Source organism: Neophocaena asiaeorientalis, unplaced genomic scaffold, assembly GCF_003031525.2.
Source record: "Neophocaena asiaeorientalis asiaeorientalis breed wild unplaced genomic scaffold, Neophocaena_asiaeorientalis_V1.1 scaffold77, whole genome shotgun sequence".
Lineage (NCBI taxonomy): Eukaryota > Metazoa > Chordata > Mammalia > Artiodactyla > Phocoenidae > Neophocaena > Neophocaena asiaeorientalis.
The window spans coordinates 5222640-5245311 of record NW_020174645.1 but is presented as its reverse complement, the minus strand read 5'-3'; the positions used below and the strand labels follow the sequence as shown (position 1 = coordinate 5245311).

At 38.9% G+C, this 22672-nt stretch overlaps 1 protein-coding gene across 7 annotated transcripts in view; it reads right to left on the bottom strand.

Annotated features, from left to right (window-relative positions):
* Positions 1–754: 754 nt before the first annotated feature.
* Positions 755–22672, bottom strand: part of SBNO1 (strawberry notch homolog 1) — a 45692-nt gene continuing 23774 nt past the window's right edge. For 6 of the 7 annotated variants that reach the window (XM_024758502.1, XM_024758499.1, XM_024758501.1 and 3 more), the window contains 16 exons: positions 21010–21207; positions 20203–20370; positions 19929–20104; positions 19328–19459; positions 17833–17968; positions 16995–17107; positions 16833–16904; positions 16266–16365; positions 13875–13949; positions 13047–13193; positions 12524–12618; positions 12330–12422; positions 5797–5934; positions 5054–5130; positions 3832–4025; positions 755–2277 (listed from right to left, as the gene is read on the bottom strand). In XM_024758502.1, coding sequence (XP_024614270.1) covers positions 2135–2277; positions 3832–4025; positions 5054–5130; positions 5797–5934; positions 12330–12422; positions 12524–12618; positions 13047–13193; positions 13875–13949; positions 16266–16365; positions 16833–16904; positions 16995–17107; positions 17833–17968; positions 19328–19459; positions 19929–20104; positions 20203–20370; positions 21010–21207 — 2057 coding nt within the window. In that variant the 3' untranslated portion in view covers positions 755–2134. Of the gene's footprint in view, positions 2278–3140; positions 3562–3831; positions 4026–5053; positions 5131–5796; positions 5935–12329; positions 12423–12523; positions 12619–13046; positions 13194–13874; positions 13950–16265; positions 16366–16832; positions 16905–16994; positions 17108–17832; positions 17969–19327; positions 19460–19928; positions 20105–20202; positions 20371–21009; positions 21208–22672 lie in introns of those variants that run through there. The other variant, XM_024758506.1, reaches the window with a different exon arrangement.

Here is a 22672-nt window from a genome sequence, read left to right as displayed (position 1 = left end):
CCATAACCTGCTCAAAAAGATACTCCCACACACAAAAAAGGGAAGTTGGGCCAAGCCTCCAAGAGGGAGTCTCTTTTCCCCAACCCTGCCATTTTGTCTCACTGGAGGTAACAGGCTTGTTATGCTTCCCCCTCCACAGCTCTATTTCACCGCGGGATGTTGATGGAAGCTGACTGGGCTCCTGATTTAAAAACAGAAGAACTAACTGGGAAGTTCTGGTGCAGGTGGACAATTCTGCTCTTGACTGCCAGCTGGGTCTAGTGGCCCTAACAAGGGACACTGGTTGATATTCATATGGATCACTGCCTGAGATACAAGGACTAGACTGAGGATAAAAGTTGCATCCACTGGGCGAAATATGCCAAAGAACAGAAATTATTCTCAATTTGTTCCTTTAGGCGTCTAGAATAAATAAATCCAAAGAAAGAAAACTTACGGTAAACGTGACATAACCAAACTCAGGCTTGAAGAAACCCAAGAGGATGATAGCCCTAGCTCTCCCATCACTTAACATATATCTCACCTAATTCTGCAATAAGTTTAGAAAGTTACAAAGGAGAACAGTTCAACTTGAGAAACTTTCAAAAGTACTATCATTTTACCCCTTCCTCAACACCATTTCAATTTTGAGGGGTAGGTTTTAAACCAAAATATAAGGCTACCTGGAATGTTGAGCAACACGCAAGTTCTGCAGCAACCCCATCACAGACTACTTTTGAAGGTGGTGAGGGCCTAAACAAGAGTCCACTTCTGCTTAGTATAATAACTTTTTATTTGACATCTACAAGATTGTGGTATCTTGCAGCTTTTGACCAGGTTTATACAATCTCAGTTTTTCAATAGTGCAACCTGTGCAAGCAAAAAAAAAAAGGAAAGGAAAAAAAAAGGAAACAAAAAGACCAATTGTCCCCTCACTTGTTTTTATAAACATCTATTATAGGCGAAACAAAACTTACCCATATTATAGATAAGTGTCTATTCACATTTGTACATTACCATTTTTAACAGCTTGAGATAAACTCTACAATGTCTTACAACACATTAAACAATATTCAAGTTACTGGGTAACAACAATAACAACAAGAAATAAACATACAGCAGAAGCCTCAAGTGTTTCCTCACTGTCTAGTTTACAACTCAAGTACGGTTTCCATTTTTAAGAGTGACAAAGCAAATTAAGATAACGAAGTAAAAAAAAGAACGATTGTTTGCAAGACGGAAGCCAATTTGTACTTCTTTCTAAAACTATCTTTAAGTTAAGAAAAATGTAATTTTAAGAAAAGCAGGCTTGTAGCCATTTTTGCAGCACACATTAGGAATACTATTAATACATTAAAATTAACTTTTAAGAGTTTTATCACCAAAAAATGTATGTACTCATTACCTTGACAAGAAACCTGGGGCAGGGAGAATGGGAGAAGGTGATTTCGCAGGGTTTGAAGCAATACCCAGGTATAAACACTATAAAAATGCAATAACCAATGCTGTACATCTACAAATGTTTCTCTCCGTTACTTGACTTCTGTGTTAATCTTGTTTACGCATGCTTTCAAAGACATGCACTGTCAGAACAAAAACTAGAAAAAGAACCTGAATGCATGATATGTAACCTTTCATTTCATGCTTTAATAAACCTATTGTTTTAATAAGTTGGAAAAAGAAACCAATATATATTTTCTCTATTTATAGACTCAAAACACATGCATCCGGGGATAAGTCCCACAGCAATGGCATGGATGTACTGCATTAACCCTGAGCACTGTATAACATAAAAGTAAAGCCAGTTTGGGAAGTTCCAAGCATTTTTAAACCAATTATGGTTCGTAGCTTTTAACAAACTCACAAACAAACAGACTGACACACACGCGCACATACCCCTCTGCTCACCCAAAGTAAAAGCATACGGTAAGTACCATGGGAAAAGCACGAGGAAAGACATATGTACCACCATCGGCACTGCTGATTTTCAGTTTTGCTATCTATTCCAGGTTTGTCCTTATTCCCAAAAAAATTAACTAGAGAGAGAGCACAACTGAAAAAAAATTATAATTCTTTGGAAACTGTCCCTGATTTTTATGCAAATGATATGCTTCAACAGCATTTCATATACATCCATGTTGAAACCTGTCTGTTCTTATGCGTTGCTCAAATTGGCGATGCTCTGGGGGTGACGCTGCTGCCAGAGCTGTTTCTGCTGGACTGCAAGCTGTTGAGACTGGTCTGAAGTTGACAGGAGATTTATAAGAGGAGACACACAATTTGCAGGAATGATCAAACCTGCAATTAGAAAACAAGAATTTATAGAGGTTGCTTCCAGGAGAAACCACACTATTTTACAGCTTCATAGCAAATTCCAAATGAAGTATAATATTAAGTTTAATGAATAAGACTCCACAAAAAAACTAAATGAATACCTAATAACTGAACTGGCCCCTTCAGAAGTAGCCCGATTCCTCAGCAGCATCACCCACAAATACCTGAGCAAATGCATGTGTCTAGTGCAACACCATCTTCTTGCTGAAGCAACAGAAGGCCAAGTACAGTACCTTCCTATCTACTATCTTTGAAGCTCCACAAATGTATGCAAGCACCACCTTCTTTGGCATATACTAATGTACCAAAGAGACTACAAAATAGTGGCTGCAAATTCAAATGCGTACTGAAGCAGTAACTTCTAAGTGGCACAGTGTGGAAGTCAGCAAACTGGAGAGTATATATATCCTGGGTAAGGGAACTTTAACTCCTCCCATGTGGGAACAGGGGCTCAATGTTCCAAGCTTCTTTGTTGTTGCTGCTGCTGTTGTTGTTTTGAAGAAGACAGAAATCCAGTCTTCTGATTTTTTAAAAAATAAATTTATTTATTTAATTTATTTTTGGCTGCGTTGGGTCTTTGTTGTTGCACACTAGGTTTCTCTAGTTGCAGCGAGCAGGGGCTACTGTTCATTGTGGTGCGTGGGCTTCTCACTGCAGTGGCTTCTCTTGTTGCGGAGCGTGGGCTCTAGGCACATGGGCTTCAGTAGTTGCAGCACGCGGGCTCAGCAGTTGTGGCTTGCGGGCTCTAGAGAGCAGGCTCAGTAGTCGTGGCGCATGGGCTTGGTTGCTCCGCGGCATGTGGGATCTTTTCGGACCAGGGCTCGAACCCGTGTCCCCTGCATTGACAGGCAGATTCTTAACCACTGCGCCACCAGGGAAGCCCACAATCTTTTGATTTTTAAAAGTTGGCAACTAACTCAATTGAAATCTTGCAACCAAAAATACCTGAGGATCAAAAAAATGTCCATGGACTGACTAGCCCACAGGCTACCAACGTGCAACCCAGGATAGAGAGAAAGGTTGTTGCAAAAGAAACAAAGACAATGCGACAGGGAAAGTGCAATAACTGGGTGGATTTCCGTGAGGCCTGTCATTGAGGGAACAGTAGGAGCGGCTAGCCTGGTCTCCCTTGCTCCCTGCAGGACTCCAGTCCATCCTCTGTGCACAGTGGCTTTGACTTCCATAGTCTCAATGTGGCACAATGAACATAAAGACTTCAGAGAATCCTTAGTCTTCATACCAGGGAGCCTGCACAGATGTCGACAGTGAGGGAGGGGAGCAAGAGCACTGAGGGCAGCATAAAATCACAACCACATCAGGATTTCAGCCAGAGCCAACTATACCCATTCAAAAGCTTAACTACTGTTTACCCTTTTAAGAACATAATATAAAGCAAGCTCTACCCCACCACTGGAATAGATAGATGCTAAGATTCTAAGACGTTAGAAGCAAAATAAGAAAAACACAGGACCTGATTTTTCTTCTCAAGGCTCAAACCAAAAAAAAATTAAAACTCACCTACAATCCGCTGTCCATCCTCTGTTCTTAGCCGAACTATCTGCATTTTCACGTTTGTGCCACTGACAGATGCGAGAACACCCTCGACTTTTGTCCAGACACTCAGTACTGAGCCACATAATACATAGTATGTGCGGCAACGAAGACCTATTTCACAAACTAATCCCAAACTTGCTTTTTTGCAATTGCCACGCCTAGGATAGATAAGGAAAAAAATGTATATGTGCGTGCGTGCGTGCACACACACACACACACACACACACACACACACACACACACACACGGCCCACAAGGTCTACCCTAATTTCAAATGGAAAACAGCCTACCGTCATTTACCTTTACTGATATAGTTTGTAGACTGCAGTCCTTCTGACATATTGGATTATCCTGTCCAACTTAAGGTATCACTACTGATTTTAAAATTAGTTATTTCTTGGGCCTGACTCCCTTATAAAAGGGCTGATTTATTGGTCTTGATATCCATTTAAGCATTTGTCATTTTAATATCCATTAGTTTACTGTATTAATGTCAGTTTATAAAATAATCCTGCCAGTTATTTCCGTAGTATTAAACTACCAATATACAGTTCTAAATCAGGTAAGTGGAAAAGCCCTCAGCAAATAAACAAAAGCAAATTTATCTACCTACACGTGTCTAAACAAAAACCTAGCTAAAATTCATCTATATCCTGTATCCCTTTTCAAAAAGTGGGCCAGATACTCCATTTTCAATGCCCTGAAATGAACATAATGACTTGAGAACACCTCTGGCTAGCCCAGTAGCACAGCAGGATCAGCTCCAGGGCTCAACAACAAAGTTTCTAGTGCTGTTAACTATTTGAGGTACCTCTGTGGTTTCCTAGAAGTTCCCTAGCCTTAAGAATAAAACTGATTTGGGACACCAATAAAACTTTGGAGGAAAGAAAAAATAAAGGAAGGGAAGGAAGGAGAGGAGAAAGAAAAAGTCTCAATCCTAAGAATGATAGTTAAGTCCATGCTGGCAGACAACATTTGGTTGGAAGTAACAAAGCATCAGTGGGGAGACCTAGAACAGTGCATGGGCCAGAGACTTCCAACAAGTACCTCTGCTTAAAGAAACAACACCGAGCAACTGATAATCTGCTTGTGCACTTATAGGGACAGATAGCTAAAGAATGAAGGGGTGTTTAAATCAAATCTTGATTATACTTTGGAATATATGGTGAGAAAAATGAAAACTAACCAATAAGCATGAGTGCAAGTATCTGCAGATGAATTATACTGATCTAACCAGTGGACCAGGGCATCGTCTGAGACTACCTGTGAAAACAAGACAAAAATTCCATTGAAAAGGTATTGTTTTAAACAAACTGGTTGCCTAATTTGGTCTCTAAAGCCAACTTAAAACCATCTTTATACAGAAAACATGGTCTTCACTACTGCTTGCATTTGAATGTTACCCATAAAGCTCTGCCATGAGGTTTTTCCCATGTAATGAATATTTCAAATATTTAACTTAATTATAATTGTTTGCAAGTGAAAACGGCTAGGAATAATAGTAATATAAGGTAATACTAACAACAAAATAACATAGTAAAGTTAGGAAAAACAGGTATCACTGTTTTTCCAGAAATTATTGCAAAATATAAACACAGCAGTTCACAGTAAAACCAAGAGTTGGTGGGAAGGAATTTCAGTCTTGTACATCTTCCCTTTATTTAAAAAATTCTAATTTTTGTAGTTAGCACTATAGAAACTTCCTTTTCTGATAACATAAGCTGTTTCAAGTAATCATCTTTAAGTTTCCTAACAGTTGATAACATTAAGACTGGGATATTAATTTAACCAGAGTTGATAAAACTTTTTCTGAAACAATTTTCCAGTAATCAAATAGGAAAAATTGACAATTTACATATAAACATAGTTGCAATATACTATTATAAAACAAGTATTTATATATAACATCATGTACAAATGGAAAAATACCTTCTTATATTTCTTTTTTAGATCAGCATAAATTTCTAATTTGAGCTGTTTCCCAGTATTTGGTCTATAAACTAAGAAAAGCTTCTTTTTAGGATTCACTTCTTTAACTAAGATGGCAGTTTTCTTGTTGTTTCTTATCTATTAAAAATAAATAAATAAATAGGTGAGAAAATATAAAGATTCAATACTGCACACTTTAAGACATGCTTGCTTTTTGTACCATCACATCACCAAAGCCAAGTGAGTCTGTAAATACAAAACTGTATGAAAGGATAACACCTGCTGTGTAACCGACTTGAACAAGGTCTCACCAAAGTGAAGGCTAATGGACCTTATCTCTGAGGCAAGACAATCTTTAGAAAATTGTGTTGAGTAATAAGACTTAAAGCACGATGTCCAGTGGAGACAATTTTGCTTCCTCTAGTCCAGGAAACTGGACTCGCAGCCTCAACAGGGTCAGAGGTATGTGAGATAAGAATCTAGGTAGTGGGCAGGAAGGGTCTTCACAGGAAATAATTTTACCTCTGCTGTATGTTACTCTCCTTCAAGTTACAATGAAATATATAACCTTCAAGATAATGCCTTTTGATCACCCACAGTCCTCTGAATTCATCTACTCCATCAGTGCTACAACCTATTCCTATGGTTGTGTGACGGTAAAATATCACATGAAATATCACAAATTCATCTGTAAACGGTAACGCTGTAACAGGAGAAAGCCAAATGCTGAACAAATAATACATAAATATGATGCAGAAGTGGAAGAAAACGATGCATTAGACAAACGATGGAACTTGTTTTATTTAAAAAAATTTTTTTAAGTTGGACTTTATGAGAGGAACCCTGAGATTTGTAAAAAGCCCCATTTAACGCAAAGAAAAATAAGATTGGGAAAATTAGTATTTCTTTTGAAGAATGGTGAACAATTTCAAAGCAACAGTCTCCGGAGCAAAACTGAAGGAAAAAGAAAAGTTTCAAAGGTATTTTCCCAGCTCCTCTACAAAATAAATCATTTGCTAAGCTACTACCTTTTTAAAATTTTATTTTATTTTTGCGGTACGTGGGCCTCTCACTGCCGTGGCCGCTCCCGTTGCGGAGCACAGGCTCCGGGCACACAGGCTCAGTGGCCATGGCTCACGGGCCCAGCTGCTCCGCAGCATGTGGGATCTTCCCAGACCGGGGCACGAACCCGTGTCCCCTGCATCGGCAGGCGGACTCTCAACCACTGCGCCACCAGGGAAGCCCTACTACCTTTTTATATTAAGGTAATTCTTATGCTGATAAAAGGACCTAATACTTTACTTTTCTCTTCATTGATACTAAAGATCCTTCGTCTTTTACTTGTTCAAATGATTTGAAACATTGTTTATATAATTACTGCAAAGTCTATGAAACAAAAGTTAAGTGAAAAATACATTTAAAATTTTGTATCAGCTGATGTGAAATTCTCTAGCTAACTATACTTTAAGGCAGTGTTTAAAGCACACAGCAGTGTCATCTATCTTGACAGGGTCAGGTTAATTCATTGTAACTATAAAATAAATCATCACACTACAGTGGAATTAAAAGTGATTCTGACATGGCTTTCCTCATGTCAACACACGTTACACACACTGCAAGTTGAAACTGCTTGCTGCTGAGGCGGCTCAATGAAGGAGGCTACAGCTTCTTGGAAGGATGTCTCTTCCAAGGTCCTCACTCTTCACAACCAGCTGCCTGTGGCCATGCAGCAGAGAGTAACAAAGGACAACGCTACCACATCCTTTCACTCAAGGGAAACTGGTGGGGATCAGCATTTTCATCAAAATCTACCAGTGCCTCAATTTGGCAATAATTTCAAGTGAAAAAAATATAACCAGGCTTCCCTGGTGGCGCAGTGGTTGAGAGTCCGCATGCCGATGCAGGGGACACGGGTTCATGACCCAGTCTGGGAAGATCCCACATGCCGCGAAGCGGCTGCGCCCATAAGCCATGGCCACTGGGCCTGCGCGTCCAGAGCCTGTGCTCCGCAACGGGAGAGGCCACGGCGGTGGGAGGCCCGCGTACCACAAAAATAAATAAATAAATAAATAAAATAACCAATATCCTATAGGGACCAATCAAAATCCCATCCAAGGTCTCAGAGAAATCTGAATAAAATCTAGTGAACTGTATCAGTATTTTGGTTGTGATATTATACTATAGGTTTGTAAAATGTTACCATTGGGAAAACTGGTGTAAAAGGAATTTCTCTGTATTATTTCTTATAACCTCATGAGAATCTACAATAATCTCAATAAGATTTTCAAACACACATACACACACATACATGCACAACTAGGAGCCAGATCCAGTTTGAGAGCTTTGCTATTGAATCAGAGACCAGTAAACCAGGTTTATGGACCAAATGGCTTGAGGCTCCTAAGCTTAAGAAAAGTTTAAGGAAGGAAGGGAGAAAGTTTCTGAGGAAGGAAAAAAAATCCATGCTGTTGAACCTAGGGTCAGGACAGGAATAAAGACCCAGACGTAGAGAATAGACTTGAGGACACAGGGATGGGGTACGGTAAGCCAGGACGAAGTGAGAGAGTAGCACTGACATATATACATTACCAAATGTAAAATACATAGCTAGTGGGAAGCAGCTGCATAGCACAGGGAGATCAGCTCAGTGCTTTGTGACCACCTAGAGGGGTGGGATAGGGAAGGTGGGAGGGAGGCACAAGAGGAAGGGGATGTGGGGATATACGTATACATATAGCTGATTCACCTTGTTATACAGCAGAAACTAACACAACATTGTAAAGCAATTATATTCCAATAAAGATGTTTAAAAAAAAAAAAAAGGAGAGAGAAGGCAGCAACTTAAACTCAGCCAAATCTGCTTGTTATCTTTCCCCTCAATCCTGATATGTCCTTTTACTTGTTCAGTTTTACCCATCCCACCCTAGCTAGAAACCTCAAGATAATACTAGAAGCCAAGAACAAAGCTGGGGGGAAAATCATTTTTCAGACTTTTAAGAACTAAACTTTTTCTCCTCCAGGATCTTCAAAAGAGTTTATCCTCTCATTCACACATAGAAATAAGTAAGTGATCTTAAGATCCAGTGATGCCATTTCTCTGAATCTACTCTAGAGATACACTCACACAGGTACATAAAGAAGCATGTCCTTTGTAAGAGAAAAAATGGAAACAACCTAAAAGTCAATTAATACGACACAGGCTAAATAAACCATGGTATATTCATAACACAGAATACCATACAACAGCCACAATGAATGAAGTAGTCCTATAAGTATCAATACAGAAAGCACTCCAAGACTGATTGTTTAGTGAGAAAGGCATTTAAAGAATGATCGATACTGCATCATAGAATTGGTGTAAAAAAAATAACCAACAACAAATCAACCATCTAAAACAGTAAATTGTTTCCTATGGCTACAATACATATGCATTAAATGCACAGAAAATGGTCTGGGAGAAGAGACACAAAACTGGTAACGGTGGCTACCTCTGGGAAGGTGGGAAGGGACCGCGGCTGGGAATGATGGTCAAAAAATTTAGTGCTATCTGTATTTAAATTTTTTCACAAGTGTAATAATGCATTCATGGGTACATAATTCAATTAAAGAATTTAAGAAAAAAAAATCCACAAAGAATAGTCAGCAGAGACCACATATTCTCTGCAAAACCTAAAATACTACCTGACCCCTGACATAAAAAATTTAGGGATTCCTGCTCTAGAGAGCTTATTTATGGTTTCACCCTGCCTGTGGCATCATCATATTTGGTCTCCTTTACGCAGTTCTTGAACCAGGTCTTCATTTACAGTTGGTCACTCCATAAAGGGCTTGGCCAAAAAGTTCGTTCGGGTTTTTGGTACCATCTTACTGAAAAACCCGAACGAACTTTTTGGCCAACCCAATATTTGCAAATAAAAAGTAAAATGTGCTACACACATACAAAGCAATATTAGTCACAAAAAGAAATGAAGTTATGACACATTCTACAACATGGACGAACCTTGAAAACATTATGCCGAGTGAAAGAAGCCAGACACAACTGTCACATACTGCATGATTCCACTTATATGAGGTACCAAGATACGCAAACTCATAGACAGAAAATAGATCAAAGGTTATCAGGCCAGGGGAAAGCTACTGTTTAATGGTGATGTTGGCAAAACAATGTGAATATAGTTAATGACACTAAATCATACACTTTAAAATGGATAAAATGGCAAACTTTGTTATATATTTTACCATAATTTAAAAAAATTAACAAAATGTAGAGAACTTCCCTGGTGGCACAGTGGTTAAGAATCCGCCTGCCAATGCAGGGACACGGGTTCAAGCCCTGGTCTGGGAAGATCCCACATGCCGCGGAGCAACTAAGCCCGTGCGCCACAACTACTGAGCCTGCACTCTAGAGCCCATGCTCTGCAACAAGAGAAGCCACTGCAATGAGAAGCCCGCGCATTGCAACAAAGAGTAGTCCCTGCTCGCCTCAACTAAAGAAAGCCCGCGCCCAGCAATGAAGCCCCAACGCAGCCCAAAATAAAAATAATTAAAAAAAAATTTTTTTGACAGCAACTCTATCTCAAAAGAATAAGTAGCATCTTTAAGATATCCAAGAAAAGAAAACGTGAACTAAAGATTTCATGTCTGGGCTTCCCTGGTGGCACAGTGGTTGGGAGTCTGCCTGCCGATGCAGGGGACGTGGGTTCGTGCCCCCGTCCAGGAGGATCCCACATGCCGCGGAGCAGCTGCGCCCATGAGCCATGGCCGCTGAGCCTGCGCGTCTGGAGCCTGTGCTCCACAACAGGAGAGGCCACAACAGTGAGAGGCCCGCGTACCGCAAAAAAAAAGATTTCATGTCTGGTAAAATTTGTCTTTCAAGTACAAAGGCACAAACTTACCTGCACGTAAGAATTCAGGGAGTAATGTTTCCATAAGCCCTTCCTGAATCTACTACATAATGGGCTTCAGACAAAATAACTAGAGAGATATTAACCTAAGGACTAGTGAGTGAGTGGTGAGCTTTAAGTATAAATTAATTACCTGTAGAACTAAGATTAATTAAGGGTTAAAAGAAGAGTATAGGGCTTCCCTTGACAAAAAAAAAAAAAAAAAAAAAAGAAGAGTATACTATATAATTGCCATATGTTGACATGCAGAAACAGTATAACTATTTTTTAAATAGCATAAAGTAAGCTTATGCAAAAAAAGTTATTATTACAACAAAAATATTTTCAAAATACTGGGGCATAGTATCCATGATATTTTATCATCCTGTGTGCCCTGAAGAACAGGGATTATTAGTGTGGAAGAAAGAAGACCAAAATTTCAGAGAAGGGTCTTCCCTGGTGGCGCAGTGGTTAAGAATCCATCTGCCAATGCAGAGGACACGGGTTCAGCCCTGGTCTGGAAAGATCCCACATGCAGCGGAGCAATTAAGCCCGTCTGCCACAACTACTGAGCCTGTTCTCTAGAGCCCGCATGCCACAACTACTGAGCCCATGTGCCACAACTACTGAAGCCCGGGCACCTAGAGCTCATGCCTCTCAACAAGAGAAGCCACCACAATGAGAAGCCCGTGCACCACAGAGTAGCCCCCACTCGCTGCAACTAAAGAAAGCCCGCACACAGCAATGAAGACCTAACACAGCCAAAAATAAAATAAATTAAAAAAAAAAAAAAATCAGAGAAGAGGTAAGATTAAAATTCCATATTTTTTGTTTGTTTGTTTTTTGCGGTACGTGGGCCTCTCACTGTTGTGGCCTCTCCCGTTGCGGAGCACAGGCTCCAGAAGCGCAGGCTCAGCGGCCATGGCTCACGGGCCCAGCCGCTCCGCGGCATATGGGATCTTCCCGGACCGGGGCATGAACCCGTGTCCCCTGCATCGGCAGGCGGACTCTCAACCACTGCGCCACCAGGGAAGCCCCAAAATTCCAGTTTTGATCAGGACAAATATGCATTCATTTGTGTGTGTATATGTATATGTCTAAATGTAAACACGTACACACACGTGCACACACACACACATACACACTCACACATCCTCTCTCCTTAGCTCTGTCCACAGGCAAATACTAAACCAATGAATGTAGTTACACTAATAACTGAAGACTGAATCTTGAAGACATAAAGCATTATTATGACTAAAGAAGGTCACTCACTATATTATGGAAAACAAGGGTTCAATTTACTAATAATATGTAAACTTTTTTTTTTTTTGCCCACACCACGCAGTATGCAGGATCTTAATTCCCTGACCGGGGATCAAACCTGTGCCCCCTGCAGTGGAAGTGTGGAATAGTAACCACTGGACCACCAGGGAATTCCCCAATAAGTAATAATTTAAAACTAGCATTTAATAATACTCCTCAAAATGTATTAAATAAAAATATATCACAATTACAGTGATAAATTATCAAAACACAGAAAGCTAAATACAATTGGAAAATCAGCACAAAGTGAACAGATTAATTACAATGCTGGCAATGAAAACACATTACATATCTTAACAACTAACATTTAAGGGAAACAAGTCTTACTTGCAATGACAAATAAAAGCCATCATCTGGTCCTGTCAACTCAGCCCAAATCTTGGTAGCTTCCTCCCAGGACATTCCCCTCTCTACACTTATCTGTAAAAAAAAATAATAATAAAATTTAAATTAAACTCACTTCAGAGAATGCTTACCAGAAAATGATATTATACTTGAACGTGCACGTTTTCTAAACTTACCGTGTATAATTCTACATGGCCAGAGGTTGAATATCCTGGAGTCAGAAACTTCTTAACATCACTTTTCCTCACTTTTTCATCTCCAGAACCAAGATCTTGAACAAGAAAAAGCAACATATAAAAAAAAAATTTAATCAGTAATACATATGACAGGCTTCCCTGGTGGCGCAGTGGTTAAGAATCCGCCTGCCAATGCAGGGGACACGGGTTCGAGCCCTGGTCGGGGAAGATCCCACATGCCGCGGAGCAACTAAGCCCATGCGCCACAACTACTGAGCCTGTGCTCTAGAGCCCGCGTGCCACAACTACTGAAGCCCGTGCACCTAGAGCTCATGCTCTGCAACAAGAGAAGCCACGGCAACAAGAAGCCCACGCACCACAACGAAGAGTAGCTCCCGCTTACTGCAACTACAGAAACCCCATGTGCAGCAAAGAAAACCCAATGCAGCCAAAAATGAAATTAATTAATTAAAAAGAAAGAAAAAAAGAATACATATGATGTTTTAAAAATTTCCCAACTTACCTAAGATTCCCATATCATATCTTCCATTTTTTTTGGCATTCTGAACAACTGCAGTAAGTGTGTCTGCAAAATACTGAAATAACGCATTCTGCTGATGCACCTCCATGCCCAAAATTCTATTTAAGAATTTTCCTATGTTGTTATAATCTGCAATGACAAGATTGTATGAAAGATTTAATGCATTCAAATGGCAATTTAAAAAATTTATTCATCTCAGCCTAGTAAGAGTCTCACTTTCTTCTCTAAGACTTCCCTCACAACTCCTGTACTGTTCCCAGAACAGGGCTATACTTCGACCACTTCTACCTCTAGCAATTAGCACGACTATACTACATGCTCAAAAGATGTTTGCCAAATTGAATTTTTGCATCTTCAGCTTCGCTTACTGAAGGTATGAATATAATTTAGCACAACAGAATGTTAGTTTTCCAACATTAAGTCTTAACTCATAAAGTTTAAGTGCTGTTAAGTCAGTGAAGCTCAACTTTGGCTGCACAAGTAAGAATGCCCAGGAGCTTCTGGAAAATTACCGATGTCTGAGCTCCTGCCCTGGCTTCAGTACTTTTTAAAAAACTCAACAGCTGATCATATATGCAACCTGGTTTGAGAACTGCTGCTATGTAGAGAGAATAGAGATTTAATTTCTTGAATAACCATAGTTACTCATAGCAAAAACCACCGAGAATGCTCTGTGAACACTCAGTAATGAGGGATTGAGACCTAGAGACTTGAAGCTTCCCCTTCAACTTGACGAAAGCATAAACAACAAAATGGGCTATAATGATACAGCAACAGTTATGAATATACATACAAAAGTCATACCATTACCTTTATCTAGAGTAAGAATTCCTGAACGATCTTCTACATTTATCAGGCCAACTCCTATTAGTCCTTGTCGAACATCTGTAATAAAACAAATTTATAAAAAACCTTATAGCCCAGGGCTTCCCTGGTGGCGCAGTGGTTAAGAATCCGCCTGCCAATGCAGGGGACACGGGTTAGAACCCTGGTCTGGGAAGATCCCACATGCCGTGGAACAACTAGGCTTGTGTGCCACAACTACTGAGCCTGTGCTCTAGAGCCCACACGCCTAGAGCCCGTGCTCCACAACAAGAGAAGCCACTGCACCACTGCAGTGAGAAACCCACTCGCCACAACTAGAGAAAGCCTGCACACAGCAACGAAGACCCAATACAGCCAAAAATAAAATAAATTAAAACAATCAAAAAATAAACCTTATAGCCCAAATAACTCAATGAGCTGTTAACTGACTAATCAAATTAGATCAAGTTCTAGCATATAAGACACAGTCTATGCATAGTTCCTATTAGCTGAATTAAATGGAACCCACAGCCCCTAAAGATCTTTAGACACTTCAAAATCCTAGAGTACTCAAACCTCACATTATATTTTATTATTTCACTAAAATGTCATATCTTTTCAACAACAACCCTTGGCAGTGGAGATCCATGGCTACAAAGCTGTCACCCACAGGATCTAAACAACTTCGAACATACAGCAGGATACTAATTAAATAATTTATGTAAGGAAATAATCATGCTTCCTTTCCAAACGTTACCTATCAGTACTGACAAGGCGATGCAGAAGATGAGCAACGTGTATAACTGTCAACATGTTCTGAATTACGTTACTAAGAGGACAGTTTATAAAACTTTTAAAAAGTATTTGTAAAAAAAAAAAAAAAAAAAAAAGTATTTGTGTCCAGGCTCTAACCCAGACTTACAGTAAAAAGGGTTTAAGAAAGAGAAAAGGATCAACAGGAAGCATAATTATATCCTATTTACACATTTATTTAATCAGCTAGACTGCTACATGCTCAAAATGTGTAGATTCTGCAGATGACAACTCTGTAGCCAAAGAGCTCCAATGCAAAAAATCCTCATTTTGGGAATCCATCCTATGGGAGGAAATTCCTGAATAGAAGGATAACTGCTGTAATTCCAGCACTGTTTGTGATGCAAAAAAATGAAAGCCACTTGAACATCAACAAGGGAAAAACTGTTACATAAGCTAGATGTAGAATATTACACAACTGTTAAAATATGTGTTAGTACTATAGCTATTGATTTGTAAGGGATGCCTGTGATGTACCAAGTGAGAAAAGTACGTTGCAAGTAATATTAACATGTTTTTTTTAAAAAGCTCTGTGTTTAGACAAACGGATAAAGGTGTGTTAAGGCTGCCCCTGTTCAGATTGTCAACATTTGTTAACATCAGCAGGTGAGACTGGTAGGTAGCAGGTAGTTAAGGAGAGGGTATGGGCTCCTCATTATTCACTTTTAGATTGTTTTCATCACTTATAATGAATAAAAAACATGTAATTTTTTAGAATTAGAAATAAACTGGGGAGTTGTTTTTGACAATCCCTCCAATGACCAAATAAAAAGAAAATAAGAGGGAACGAAAGGGAAAGGGAGAAAAAGAACAGGGCCAAGACTTTATTGGTTTTTTGTTTTGTTAAATGCCATCAGTGATTATAAGCACCAGCTATGGTCAATATGGACTGTTACCAACACTAAACATGGGTTCAATTGGAAAGGACTTCCTAGTAAAAAATGCTAACTCTATAAGGATAATGTTTCAAATACCTTACATCTGTTTATTTTCCAAAATATTTTCAGTTTGCTGAACTACTGAAATCACCCAGACTACTAATATTAATGGGGTAAAATCTATTCTTCAGATTTGCAAGATACATCTAAGAATTTCTATAGCACTACTTAGGACTTTTTTTTAAATATAAAAATTTCTAAATACACACAAATGTAAAGAGAATATTCTATGGACCACAGGTACCCAGCACCCAGTTTTAACAACAGTTAATACACGGCCAGTTTTGTTTTATCTGTACCCTCACTAGCCCCCACAGATTATTTACCTAGGTACTTTAAATTTTAAAAGCTATTTGGCATAGTCATGTTCAAATTAATCTAACAAAACCATTTTTCCTCTAGTAATCTAGTATTAAACAACATGCAACGAACTCTATCAACAGTAAAAACACGTCACCTGAATGAAATTTAATAAATCTACTGCTTATTATAAGACATCAATTTAGGTGTCTGTTAACTATCAATTTCTAAATTTTATACATTTTATGTCCAAAGAAAACTAAAAACAGCAGCACATGTTAGAATGAGTTTTGTACCTTCTTGTCAGTACTCATTTTCCTTTGTTATGATTATTTTTAAAAGTTACCTTTAAAGAATTCTCCAGGATAGTCTGGAGGTGGTGATACCATAGGAGAATCTAGGTTTACAATGGATTTCATGACAATTTCTAAAGCATTTCTTCCATACTGCAATAAAAACCAAATAAATTTAACAAGTTTCAGCATTTGGATACTCTTCAATCACATGACCAAGTGAATGCTATAAGAACTATTATTGTACCAAAGAGTCAAAAATAGCAGGACTCAATTATTTTTATATATATTCTACACTGCCTAGTGCCTCATTCACACCTTTGTACACAGCAGGCATTCCGTAATAAACAGCTTTCTTTACCTCTGGGACTCACACTGCATTCGTCCACAAGTATTATTACAGTCTTATTTTCCAGTAGGAATGAGAAGATGATTATGTCGCACAGTTGATCACCAAAAATCTAACTGCCACGTGTCTTACAGGACTAGCCATGATGTTATAGCAAAACCATAAGAGGAGACAGCTTTAAGTTTTAAACAGCAACTACTTTCCCTTTCTGTTCCTTACAGACACCATACACTGCAATCATTTTTCACAGATAGTGAAAGCTGAAATGTACCTTATTATCAAAGTTGAACCTACTCAGATCTCTGGATTCTGTTGCTCTTCTGTCTCCATGTGTAAGCGCACCCTATCCAAACATAAAATCTCCAATCAAGGCACAGAAGACAGGTTAACATACATCATCTTTTACACACATCTATATAACTCAAAAACTTACCAAACTCTCAAGTCTTTTAGCAACAATAGATGCAAATCTTTGTTCTCCTGCCAATTCAGAAATCAGAAAGACGTATTCTGGAGCAGTAACTTGGTTTGATCTATGAGTTCGCCCTGTAATGACATTAAAAAAAAAAAAAAATTCGCTGATTGTGCTCTCAAGATACTAGTATTCTGAGACCTATTCCCAGCACTTAACAGTAAGCTGGTATCCAGAAATCTTTAAACCAGAAGAAAAATTAAAGAATGTAACAATTACCCTAACTCCCCAAAAGGCACAAAATCAAAAACGCCAACTTGAACAACATCTGTATTCAGAACAATACGCCCACTTACGGGGGAGCAGAAACTCCATAAAATTATTAAATGATGAACACATTACTGGTGCTACCCCAGTTTGGTTGACCACAATGTTGCTGATGCACAGCTGCTCTGGATTCTCCCAAAATTGTTGTTGTTGTTTTTTAAATCACCAGGTCACAGGGACATGAAGATGGAAGGGAAAGGAGGAGCAATGTGCCCTCAATGAAGCTACTGGGGGTTGAAAAAGACATCAAGTGGCAGTTGCTCTGACATGGATAACATCCTTGGAGATCTACAATGAAGATACTCCTGAGGAGCCCCATTCTTGAATATAATGCCAGAAAGCCCTACCGTAGGTCTTTTACAGCTTTTAAAACAGCCAGGAAATAAATTCATGATGCCCTCTATATTTTAAGGTATATGCAATACACAAACATCTCCAAAACCTACATATCTGTCAAGTTTAGTATATCTAGCATTAGAATATTTCCCCGGTAATTCCTGGCTGTGAAGTGAAACTCAGCGTAGGAACTTACCAAACTGCTGGATTGCTCTATCAGCACTCCATGGTAATTCCAGGGTCATATGAACTCTTCGCCTTTGATTTTTAGCTCTCCTATCTGCTTGTAATGAAATACCGGAGCTGGCAGCTTCTGAGATGATAGCAATATTCTGTATCAAATGTAAGGAGAAAAGAACAAAAGATCACTTCTGCACAAAGAGAGGTGGGGAAACAGCCACCAATACGTATTCTCCTTTACTTCCTAACTCTCAGTTTTAGCTGTACATGGTTACAAGGACACCCAGAATCAAGATTACATTTCCCAGTCTCCCTTACAGCTAAGTGTGGGCACACTCCAGCCAGTAGGTCACCTGAACAACGTCCAGGAAATGCCCCTAATCAACGATATGCCCTTCCCCTCCTCTTTTTTTCTCTGCTGGCTGAAATGTAGAGATGTAATGACTGAACCTGAAATATGGAGGTAACTAGGAAATGGAAGGCTGCATATTAAAGGAACAAGACAGAAGAGACCTAGACTTCAAGGGGTCATACCAGTCCTGGTCCACCTACTCAAACTTGTACATGAGAGAAATGAACTTCCACTTTAAGTGAATATGATTTTGGATTTTCTGTCACTTAACAGCCAAATCTGACCCCAACTAATACAATTTCTAACACAAATGGGCCTAAATTACTAACGAAACAAGTACTTAAAATAACTAATACCTCTACCTATAATCTTTAAAATATGTAACATGAGCTTTTAAATACATATAAAAGACAACTTTGATAATGGTAATAACTACCGTCTATTTTCTAGTTGCAGAGGCAAAAAAATTTTGAAATACAAAGCAAAATGTGGATAAAGAGATAAGATTTTATTCTACCCCCTTTAGATTAAGGAAGGAGGTTGAAGTGGTGCTCCTACCTATTTTTTAGCAAAACGCTTATAGCAATTCCAACTAGATGGAGGAAGAACTGATCTGAGAATCTGAAAATTGATGAAGTTTACTTAACAATAAGAGCATACAGAAAGGGCCTCTGAAGGTGACCACGACCTCTGCAGTGGTCAGTTACGCAAGTGTAATCTACGACCATTCAGAGTAAATCGTCTCAATAGGACATGGCAGAGCAAGACAATAAACAGCAAGATCAAAGGATCCCAGTAATCGGGGCATGTGCTTAAATATATTTCTAGACTCAAGATTACACTGACACTAGGGTGTAGCATTAGGTATAGCGCCACTAAGATGACCTGAGAGAACACAATTTAATATTCTGATTAAAGACTTCAAAGGCCTCCAAAGCTATCAAGAGCTACATCTAATTCTATGCACAAAACACCACATTCAATTTATAAGAAAATAATGAAAACATGTAAAATGTTCAGTGATTATGTGTAATTACTTAAAAAAAATAGAGTAAGAACATTCAAAAGACATGATTTATATTAAAAGAAAAAACCTAAAGATTAATCCAAATGTATGGGCATTATTCTTTTCGCCAAAAAGCATCCCAGAAAAACATACCTTATCTCCATCCATAAATCTTTGTTTTTCCGTGATATTTAGTATTTCCACAGGGACATCAAGTTCAGATCTTGACTCATAAGATATACTTCCATCATCATTGCTTACAACCCTCCCCTTGCGGCCTGTCATCTGCAAAGCCAAACAGCGTCACTTACAATTAATGTAGCTGACTATGGTGCATGAAGCTCAGGGCTCCCATCATAGAAACTTGGTGGGAGGTGAAAGGGATAATGAAACCAGCATGTACTGTGCAACCTGTCCTGCACCAGGCGCTGGGGGAGAGAGAACATTGCAACACAGTGCCTGGTTCTGAAAAGTTCAAATTCCAGGGGAGAAAACAGACATGCGGCAATGATAACAAAGCCTGCATGACAGGTGCAATAACAGAGATCCGTGTCTTGGGGCAGATACTCAAGATAATAGGGGCAGGAATTTACTTGCTCTAGGATGACAACTAGAGTAGAACAAGGGTTCTAAGATCTAATAGAGGATATTAGATAATTATATGATGATACCAAATATATCACTTATTCTAAAGGGTTTGAAAGTGGCAAAAAATTACCTAGAAGAGACACAGCCCTGATCAAGTCATATTTACCTCAGCAACATTCTCAGGGCCACCAAGTTCATCAATAAGTTCATCCAGGGTATTAGGAGGGAGGTCTTCAGCTAATTTTTCTAGTTTATCAAGTAGGTCTTTCTTCATCTGCTGGGCCCTTTCCACGGCATCCTGACTTGTTATAAGGCTATTGTTGCTGTTGGTGTTACTGTTAGCTAGATGAAGTACATTTGTTAAAAATCAGTACAAAGTGTAAATATTTGTTTTGCTTAAAAGTACATTTCACAGACAAAGCAAGCTTCCACATGGATACCTGGTGCACTGTTAGGAGCAGGTGAAATTACTGGTGTAGAAGAAAAACTAGGTCGTTTTGATCCAAGACCTGATGCTAATAAGGCACTTTGAATAGAATCTGGATCTATACTTCTCTTTTTTTTTTTATCTTTGTTTTTCTTGTGGTCCTTTCTGATTAACCAGGGATCTGAAAATTAAGGAAAGACACGTATCAAATCATTTGTTAACACAAGTACAGAATTTCCAAAGGAAACAACCGTTGTTTTTTTTTGTATTGTTGAGCGACAACTTGTAAACCACCACCAACTTCAGAGGTCCAGTACACCCATAAACCATGAGGTAAATTCCATGGTTTGAGGTTAAACTTAAGTGCACAAAATTGAGGTCATGATCTCACATAAATATGCTGAACCTCCAGAAGACAGACAAGCTTGGAGCTGCCACCAAGCAAAGATTAGAATCTGTGTGATGATTTCTATAGGAAAAAAAAGGTTTTAGTACAATACCCCATTTCAAGTACACAGAAATAGGGACGTCCCTGGTGGTCCAGCGATTAAGAATCTGCCTTCCAATTGCAGAGGATGCAGGTTTGATCCCTGGTCAGGGAACTAAGATCCCACATACCACAGGGCAACTAAGCCTGTGTGCCGCAACTAGAGCCCATGTGCTCTGCAGCCTGCGTCCACAACTAGAGAGAAGCCCGCACGCCGCGACAAAAGATCCCGCCTGTCGCAACTAAGACCCAACGCAGCCAAAAATAAATAAACAAACAAATACACAGAAATAACTATCCTTCAGCTTACATTTAATAGATTCATGAACTTACCATCTTCATCATCCTCACTAGACTCATCTCTAAATGGGTTGAAATCATCGTCATCTCCAGAACTCATGTTTTTAGAGCTCTCGTAGTCACTTTCTTCATTATCGGAGGCATCAGATTCACTTCCACTATCATCAGAACTGCTACCAGTAAGGCCACCTATTTTTCTTGCTTTTTTGGATTCTCGAGTTATTTCTTCACCTATCCTCAAACCCCAAACAAGAGAGTCAGCCCAAACACACTATTCTAAAGATCCAGGAAGTTACATTTAGTTCATGAGCTAATACACTTAGTTAACTCAAATGAGAAATGAAGAAAAACAGCATTTGTGTAAGTATATAAGAACAATTAAAAATTCATAAACAAGAGCTAGCCTTTTGGATTCCTATAAGAAATCAGGTTATATTCAATTGTTCTTAAGAAGAAATCAGGTACATAAGTACAAATGCAAGACAGCCTTCAAGTGCACAAGTTTCAAAATAAACATCTCAAGACAGCAGAGATGAAACAGACTCTCTGGCATTGTCACAATTCGTGTATCAGGTTGAGAGAAGAGGCCTAATAATTACAGATGTATAAACTATGCAAATACTTTATGGAATACTAAAAAAACTAATCTATAAAACTACATTTTTAAAAGTCAAACAAGGTGCTGATCTGAATTATCTTACTGAATATTCATAAAAGATATCTGGAATAAACCAACCAAAACTAAGCAGAACATTAAAATGTTCACATATTAATGATGGTGAGAACATAATTCAAAAAAGGGAAACATGACCATCTATCTATCTGACTACTCTGTTACTGACTCTAGGACTCAGCTTTACTTTTTGTGCCACTAAAATTAAAAAATACTGTCAATTATATTGTAATAGCCAACCTACTTTCAGGCATATTAAAAATGTAAGGGAAAAAAAAGCATTTCTTAGAACCGATGAAAGGTAAGGTTAAAGTGTCAGGCACTGTGTTTAGAACACACAGTATGACAGTCTTCACAATATAATGAGTTATTATCACCATTTTAGAGAAAGAGAGCCTGAGAAGTTACCTTCTGAAAGTCAAAGAGCTTACTTAGTAACCACCTAAACACAGACCCAAGTTTGTATTATTATAAAATGTCTAACAAACAAAGATGAGTGTATTCCTAATAATTAAATAATAAACTAACAAAAGTCTCTTTAAAGAAGACTATATAAACACACACTCTCACTCACACACACACACACACACACACTCACACAGCATTGACAATAGAAAGGCCCGGATTTTGGTTCCCCATTTATCACCCAGTAGTTGTGCCAACCTGGGGATATCGCTTAACCATTTAGTCTTTCTGTGCCTTAGCTTCCTCTGCCTATAAAACTGAAAAAACATAACCTACTTTCATACGGGTCCCTTGCAAGTTGAATGAGATCATGTGTGTGCAGTGCTCGATACAGTGCCTACTCAGCACCAGTCAAATCGTTAAAGCCCCAATTTAAAATGGGATTACTTGTGCATTCAAAAACTACATGAGCCAAGGGAATTCCCTGGTGGGTCCAGTGGTTAGGACTCCATGCTTTCATAGCCATGGCCCAAGGTGCAATCCCTGGTCAGGGAACTAAGATTCCGCAAGCCATGTGGTGCGGCCAAAAAAAGGAAGGAAGGGAGGCAGGGAGGGAGG